Here is a 9,021-nt window from a genome sequence, read left to right on the forward strand (position 1 = left end):
ATTCATTCAGGAATGAAGCAAGTGACTGTCTTTATGAATGGGTAATCATGAATCACTGACTCACTAGATTCGTTCAAAAACGCACTTTCACTGAATGAATGAAACTCAGCTATGTTTGCTTTTAGAGATGCAAAGCGGCTGAACTGTTACTATATTTGGAACTATTTTCGTTAAAGAAATAGAGAAAAATCAGGCAGTACTTGTTTACTAAGCAGAACACAAAGCACAGCACTGGACTTGAAACTTGTAGTGCTCATGTTTATTTAATGAAATCATTGCCTTTTGAAGTTTAATCGTCACATTAAGCCATATCGCAATTCTGGTCTTTCCGTCCCCAAATTTAAGACCTCCTGAAATCAGAATTAAGACTTTCATGTACAATTTAAGACTTTTTAAGGACCCGTGGGAACCCTGAGGTAATTGTGAGGACATGTTTGTGCTAGATATGCTTCAAAAATGAGACTTAATAGGTTGTCTGGTATGCTGAAGAGGTTTTGACTCCTTCCAAGCTATCCAGCATAAGTTCACTGGTCACTTAATGGTGAGGACAAGAAGATATCACAGCAGTTCAAGAGCTCAGGGAATTTCTAAACCAAGGGCATAGTAATTGGAGAAACATGCTAGTCAAAACAACATGGAGTGATGCAGAGGTATATGAATGCAGTTGTTCCCATCCAAATTTTTTTCAGACTGCAAGTACACACTGCATTCTCAGTAAACTATAGTTGACATTCACGTAAAAGGAACGTCTTTTAATTTTTTTTATTTGGATGTGAAGTGACTGTGACAAGTCGGTTTTGACATGAAATAATTACAGTAGAAATGTGAGTGTATTCTCCTGCCATCACAATAATAATAATAATTTACTGTATTTTTATCAAATAAATGCAGCCTTGCTGAGGCATAAGAGACCAGACTGTTGTATGATAGTGTATATACACACATACACACACATTTATACAGATATTTGCAATGCATTGAAGGAGTGTTCAAATCTGAATAACTAAATTCTCTCTTTTTAATATATATATTTTTTATTTGAACAAAATCAGTATGAGTGCCTGCAATCACTGGAAAATAAATTGTATTCATCAAAGGCCGAGGTAATACTAACTGACATGAAAGTCAGAGAGAAATTCACGGTAGCCATAGCAACACTTGTCAGTCTCCACGCAAACAGGATGTGCTGGGTTACCTGTAGGAGTTCTGCAGCCCCGTCAGGTAGGCCAAACTCTCGAAGCACACGGATCTGCAGCTCGTAGCTGACTGTGGCGCCCTCACCACAGTTCAGAGCATATGCTCGCTGCACCTGGTCTGTGTGACGCAGCTCCTGCAGCCTACAGATCATTTCCTTCACTACTGCCAACCCGGGCACTGAAAGACAGGGTGATAAAAGGAAAACAGATGACTTATTTAATGTGCAAATACAGATGAATAAGCCCATCAGTTAACAATATTACATAGTTGATAAATAACATTAATACAAGATGGGCATATAAGACAAAAAAAAGAAGAGAGCTTTTTTTTTTAATTGGTGTTGAAATGTTTTATATAACACCCACAGGATCACAAAGCTTGCCAACATACAAGGCCAATGTTCCCACTCACATAATATATACCTAAAAAAAACACGGAATTGCTTCTTGCAATAGAATAGCAAAATTAACTTGAGAAAACAATGTCTCTTGGTTTGATTTCACGACTACATCTAGATTAGGACATGATCTACCTGGCCTCTGTGAACTAAATCTCAATCTTTCTAAAATGACTTGATAAAATTAGTCAGATTCACAAACACCACAATCATGTATAAACGAGTATTTTATACGGATCAGGGCTCTACGCTTATTTTTATTTTTAGGAGCGCTTGTGCTCCTAACTTAAAAAATGTAGGAGCACAGTCAAAAATTTAGGAGCACCAAAATTTGATAAAAAAAAATAGCCTTCCCATTACGAGGTGATATTTGACTCCTTAAAGTGATTTACAGTAGAATTTTGTTTTTACCTTTGTAATGGCATTTTTCTATCTTTATTAAAACGTTTTGGTGCTCCTAAATATGTTTTCATAGTCGCACGCAGTAGTTTTCAGTCGCAAATGCGACTGAAATGGACGCACTGTAGAGCCCTGCGGATATACACTCACTGGCCACTTTATTAGGTACACCTCGCTAGTACCGGGTTGGACCCCTTTTTGCCTTCAGAACTGCCTTAATTCTTCGTGGCATATATTCAACAAGGTGTTGGAAACATTCCTCAGAGATTTTGGTCCATATTGAAATGCATTGAGTTGCTGCCATGTGATTGGCTGATAAGCAATTTGTGTTACCAAGCAATTGAACAGGTGTACCTAATAAAGTGACCGGTGAGTGTGTAGTGCCTAGTTTTGAAGACTGGCTGAAACAATACATCATTACAAGGCATGAATGAGCGCTTAACCCACCTGGTATCTCGTTAGCAACCACAGACGGCGGAGCTGTCTGGCTGCCAGCCATTTGCTGGTGGTTGATCATGTGACAACACTGGGGGATGGCACTGTTTACCATGTAGAGTGTATCGGGTACATTGGACATGCGAACCATGCGCAGCCTAACCAGGTCAGTCTGCTCAACCATCATCTCCTCCAAAACCACCTGGAGGAAAACACAAAGTTAAATGCAAGTCATAAAATGAAAAGAGTGTAGCTAATAACTGCACTAAGGTTATTCTATAAACAAAGAGCCTTTTCAAAAAGATTTGATTCACATTCTACAATTACATTCTACAAATTTATAAAATGTAAAAAAGTACTTTTTTTTTTAAAAGTTGTATTTTAAAGAATTTAGATACATAGAGATATTTAATTAAAAGGTGTATCATTTAAGTGCATTTTTCTTTTAATCACCTTTTCTGCCTTCACTAGTGCATTGTAATGTTACAGTTAACCACCCAGCTGTACGTGAGGCGAGGAAGAGCATCCTACCTTGGCCTCCTCCACATAAGGAGAAAATAACCGTGGGCGAACATAAATGCCAGCACTCTTCTGCCGGAGCCAGGCGTTGGCTTTGCCTCCCTCCGCTGTGGGCAGCATGTCAGAGGGAGGGGTGCTGATCAGACCCCTCTTCATCTGTTAAAAGCAGAGGAAAAGTCTTTACCGATACTTGAGAAGAGCGATATAGAAGAACGATAGAAAGATGATGTAATTTGCTGGAGCATTAGCACATTGGGGTTTCTGTTTTCTGACTCTCTAGCAAATTATATCCTGAGCAGTAGTGTGAATCAGAGTATGTACCCATTCAAATATCAATCAATATCACCATTTTTGTCATTTTTATTCAGCGTGTGCGGTACAGAAAAACAAAAGTAACATGTTACCCATTTGGCTTGATGTGGCATGACAAATTTCTGTGCATTTTACAGACTAAAGGGTACTTAAAGGTCAGTTTCATGTTCATTCATTAACATTCATAGCTGGTATGTAAGCATATTCACAGAATGATGCTAAACAGTTCATTTCAAGACTGATGAAAGAATAATAGAACAAATATAGGATTAAACACTACTCTTTTCTACATTCTCTTTGAGGCTTTGCCTTAATAAAACAGTAACATTGTGAAATAGTTACATTTTAAAATAGCTGTTTTCTATTTTAATTATTTCAAAATGTAATTTATTCCTGTAATGGCAAAGCTCAATTTTCAGCAGCCATTACTCTAGTATCAGTGTCACATGATCCTTCAGAAATCATTCTAATATGCTGATTTGCTGCTGGACAAACATTTCTTATTATAATCAACATTAAAAACAGTCGTGCTGCTTAATATTTGTGTAAAAAGCATGAACCATTTTTTTCAGGATTCTTTCATGCATTGAAATGTCAAAAGAACAGCATTTAGTTAAAAAATCTTTTGTATTATTATAAATGTCTTTACTGTCACTTTTCCAATCAATTAAATATTTAAAGACTTAAAAAAAATCTTACTGCCCCCGAATATTTCAAAAGAACTGCAAACTTCAATAAAGACAAGCTGCATGGAGCTAAAAAGCAATTCTTGCTCAAAATCTAGTGTGACTTCTTACTGCCCCCGAATATTTCAAAAGAACTGCAAACTTCAATAAAGACAAGTTGCATGGAGCTAAAAAGCAATTCTTGCTCAAAATCTAGTGTGACTGCCCCTTAATATTCCAGTTTAAACTGTACAAACCAAAAGGCATACACATTAAACAGTAAACACAAAAACACACTCACAGTGTCGGAGAGGACCTCACTGTTTGTTGGTAATATGTGCTCAGTTCTGACAAAAGGCAGCAGTGGAGAGAGAATCTCTTTAAGCTCTTCCAGGTCCAGATCCCTTCTTTTCACGCCACGTTTATTCACACTATGTGCGGTACCACTTAACAGGTTAGGCTCTGTGGAACACACAGAAACACACTGTTTCAAACACATACACACACAAGAATTTGAGCTGGAGGAAGCGGTGGCCAAACTTTTCTAGCCCACAATATAGATTAGACAAAGATGGGTGGGAGGGTGTGTGCTTCCAGAGGATTAGCAGTATCACCATGCAGCTCCTGACCACCGCCGTGCCCTTGAGCGAGGATTTTAAGCTCCTCTGCTCTAGGGATGCTGCACTGCATTGGACCCTAAATTACTATCTACACCTCAGACAGCAAATCAGTATCATGTATAAAGATTGTTAATGACAAAATGAAGGTGAATAGGTGCATTGCTGTTTCCCTTTACAATGTGTTCTGGGGAAAAGCAATCAGAAATCGTGTTTGCGGTTTGGCACCAGCTATAAACGTTCAAGATAGTGTTAGTCTGATTCTGTTGGATACACAGAGCAATTGCAGACCCAGATCTGGAGCCGCCAGCCATATGCTACGCTTCTGTATTGCAAAGCACTTGGCCTGATTTCTCAGAGCTGAGCCAGTCATAGTCATTACTAGACATTAGGAGGATTGGGGAATAAATCATTAGACTGGCATAGTTCAGAACACCATCTATAGCAAGAGGTGGAAACGGACAAATTCAGCGGCACAGAAAAAAAAAAGTTAATTCCAGAGAAAAGTATGTGTCTGTGAAGATGATGGAGGAATAGTTCAGACAAAAATTTAAATCCTGACATTTCTTTGCCACCTTCATGTCGGTCCAAACCTGCATGACTTTCTTTCATCCGTGGAACACAAAAGAAGTAGTTTAGCAGAATATGTGAGCTGCTCTTTTCCATACAATGAAGGTGGATGGGGACCACAGGCTATCATGCTCCCAAAAGCACCATAAATATAGTCAATATGACTTGTGCACTACAATTCAGGTTAAAATATAGCACAAGTCAAACGGACCACATTTAAGATTTGTATATAAACACTTTTTTGTTTAATGAAAAAACAACATATAAGGTTTAGAACAACATGGAGGTGAGTAAATAAATGACAGATTTTTTCATTTTTGGATGAACTATTCCTTTAATGTGCATCTAGAGACATATCAAGTGTCTGCGTGTGATACCTCTATCGGCCATCCTCCTGATGAGCTGGTGTTCACCCCACTTTACAACATACTTGAGGATGTCCTGTTCACTGGCCTGTGAAGAGCGGAGAAGAACAGTACCAGTTTATGTTACTGAATTTAGTCAGTGCTGCAAGGCTGAAGAAGAGAAGCTTAAAGATGGCACATTTAATACAACAGGACGATATCGAATGGAAAAGCAGGATATATAAACCCAATGTATTTCATAACAGCGGGTCCTGAAGGTGCCAGGTAAAACCTCAGCAAAATGATTTTTCTATCTTATCTTACTGAGAATATTGCACAGCCAAAATCTCATTTTATTCATCGTCAGAAGCTGATCCAGGTTTAATGGACACAGATTAACCCTCAAACTAAATACATTTTTTTATATCAAGGTGACCACACTTTCTTAAATTTAATTTTTTGGGCTTTTTGCCTTTTATAGTAGTAGAGTGCAGACCTGAAATTGGGGGCAAGAGAGAGAGTAAACAGGATTTAGACGTGACCAACAGCTCTTATATGTCTTGCTAAGCCCAAATATTAATAATAATAATAATACATTACATTACATTTACATTTAGCAGATGCTTTTATCCAAAGCGACTTACATAATAATTACAATAATAATAATAATAATAATAATAATAATAAATTAATAACTTTTATTAAGAAGGATTTACAAATGAATCAATCAGACCTATTCGTTAACTAACTGAAAATGAATGTCAAGTTTTACTCGAGCTCTAGACAATAGCTAATGAAATAATGCAGAAATGAGCGTAACTAGAAAAAATCCATGAAAAATGAATCAATCAGTTAATGCCCCTTTTTTAGCATATATAAAAACAACATTCTAGTCTCTGTTAATGTTTGTTTACAAATTCTGTCACTACAGGGATTAGATAATTTCAACAGGTTTGACCCAGGCTAGAGTTAATGAAGACTTGTAAACGAAGAAAAGCTAGCACACACAGGGCTCCAGACAAAAAAAAATAAATTAAGGAGTCATTGGCTCCTATAAGAAACAAAATTAGGCACCAAATTATTTTTTTAAGTGCCACAGAATAAACTTTTTTTTAACACTAACATTTCAGTCATATTGTTGTCAAGATGTCTCATCTTTTCTTGTCTTTATCAGCATTTTAATCCATCTTGTAGATATCTGGGAACTAAGGTTCATTAAAGTGGAAACTAAACGCCTTTTCCAACTTGAGAACTATATATAGTCACAAAGAATTGTTTATTACACAGAGTCTGTGCCAATATCGCGGACCATAGTTATATCAGCATCACTTGGCCATTGAGTGTAGTTTGGGCTCCTCCTCAATGCATCCTATAAATGTTGTCATATGTCTTGCATACATCCAGTCTGTTCTTCTTCATTAGTAACATGCAATTATAGGAAGTGTTGAATTTTATCTATAGCTCCTTGCATTCTCTCTTATGTAGACAACAGGTTAAGTAAAAATTTGAATAAGCAATATAGTGTATAAATTAAGCAAAATGCTCCTCTTTATAGTTTTTTTTATAGTATATAATTTTTATAGTATATATATTTATAGTGTATAATTTTTTCTAGCTGACTAATGAGCTTATGGACGCTGAATGGTTATTCTGAGGTAAATGTATTGTTACGTGGCATTTTTTACAAGCTTTTTCAGCAGTTTGAAATGCTGAATGAGCGATTACATGACATTTCAGAAAGTTGTACTGTAGGCCATCTTATAATATACCTTTTGATGTTCATTCATGTTTATTTCGTACTATAGTAGTAAAGAGAAAGATATGATGGGTTCATGTGCCACTTGAACTGAGGCGCTAAAGCGATCACTCATGCCACATTAAAGAGTGCCAAAATTGTATTTATTGTTTGAATTTCGTTATGAATTGGGTCAAAATTTAAAGCTGATACTTTGTTTATTAAAATGTAACAGAGCACAAAGCTTGTTGCGATTATTGGACGGCAAGTGCACTACAAATATTATGAAGTTCAAGCATTTACAGAACACAGCATATCTTGATAACAAGCCATATCAGTATCGATTTTAAATGAGAATTGTTAATGATATTACTAATATCCACACAGCTGACAGCTTTACCTGTTGTAGTTTGTTCAAGTTGTGCAAAAAATAGACACTGCTTTTCTGTAATTTTACTTCGCACGTCTCTATCATTTTTACTCTCTCTCATGCTGCCACAACTGGAGCTGCTTTTAGCAGGTGTGCCGTCAACGCTGTGTTTTTTCCACTAAAACTTTGATGCACAGCTTCTCAGTTTATTACATTGACATAACAAAAGATGTGACTGCAAAACAAGCAGGAAAAATGCATTACATGCAAATTTTTAAGTCATAACAAGTAAATGTATTTAGTTGCCAGTGGCGATCCCAGCAAAAACTTCATTCGCAAATTAATATTTTTGGTCGCAAATGCGCCCGTTTTAGGCGCAGTCTGGAGCCCTGCACACAGAAGTGTGAAGGTGCAAACAGATTGTGTGCCAGGCCAAATCCCAGATGGGGTTACAGCTCTCTATATAAGCTCACAAAGGAGACTTAAGGGGGTCATCTGATACAGCTGACTCATTTGTCTAAAAACAAAAGCAGGTGACCTTTAAGAAAAGGGAGCCCTGATCAACAGAGATCGATAAACAGACTGATACTGACACTCTGCTGTCTGAAACGGATAGGCCTGAAGCCCTGCAATGATTTGTGGACTGAAATCAACAAATTTCCCAATAGTGCAATATGATTCAGTAACCCTGAATTACCACTAGGGTTGGGTATCGTTTGGGGTTTTTCGATACCGGTGCCAAATCGATACTTTTAAAACGGTTCCGGTGCCTAAACCGATACTTATTAAAAAATAAATAAATAAAAATTCCCCCAAAAATTATGGATAGGCCATTAGCACTATAAACACACGATGTCTGTTTCATTCATACTGGACGCCAGAGGGCGCCCTCGCACAGAAAATCCACATATCCAATCACAGAAGTAGCAGAACTCATGATCCTCCAGGAAATCCCTTATATGGACAAAGGCATCGGCTATTATAGCTGTAAACAGAACATATAAACGTTTTGAATGATAAAACAAAGACAATAAACACAACTGCGACAATGTATAGTTTACATGAGAGTCAGTTGGTACTACATTTCTATAATACTGAACGTTAAAATTGACTGATTTGTTAAAATTCCATTGAATGAAGTTTTAAAAATAATAAAGTTACAATTACATAATAATATTTCTACTTCAATTCGTTTTTTTGAAATATAAACATAATGGTGGCTGTCATAAAAACTTGATGGATTTATTCAAACATAAATTAAACATTGTAGAACAGTACAATTTATAATGATTATGTTATATGGTGCATATATTTAGCAAAATGCCCCTCTCTACAGTTTATCTTTCTATCTGACTAATGAGTTTATGTTCACCGAATATGTTTTTTCTGAGGTAAACGTTATGTGACATTGTTTACAAGCCTTTATATTGACGTCTTTGCACGGCTGAACCCCTGATTGAG

General features: G+C 36.7%; 1 protein-coding gene across 2 annotated transcripts in view; it reads right to left on the bottom strand.

Moving 5' to 3' along the window:
* The window catches only part of LOC107665372 (BTB/POZ domain-containing protein 7-like), a 71,267-nt gene that overhangs the window by 4,503 nt on the left and 57,743 nt on the right, over positions 1-9,021 (bottom strand). For both annotated transcript variants that reach the window (XM_016456226.1, XM_016456225.1), the window contains exons 5-9: positions 5,489-5,564; positions 4,226-4,386; positions 2,960-3,103; positions 2,441-2,630; positions 1,196-1,374 (exon numbers count right to left, since the gene is read on the bottom strand). In XM_016456226.1, coding sequence (XP_016311712.1) covers positions 1,196-1,374; positions 2,441-2,630; positions 2,960-3,103; positions 4,226-4,386; positions 5,489-5,564 — 750 coding nt within the window. The remainder of the gene's footprint in view (positions 1-1,195; positions 1,375-2,440; positions 2,631-2,959; positions 3,104-4,225; positions 4,387-5,488; positions 5,565-9,021) is intronic.

This window comes from Sinocyclocheilus anshuiensis, unplaced genomic scaffold, assembly GCF_001515605.1.
Source record: "Sinocyclocheilus anshuiensis isolate Anshui unplaced genomic scaffold, SAMN03320099.WGS_v1.1 scaffold199, whole genome shotgun sequence".
Classification (NCBI taxonomy): domain Eukaryota; kingdom Metazoa; phylum Chordata; class Actinopteri; order Cypriniformes; family Cyprinidae; genus Sinocyclocheilus; species Sinocyclocheilus anshuiensis.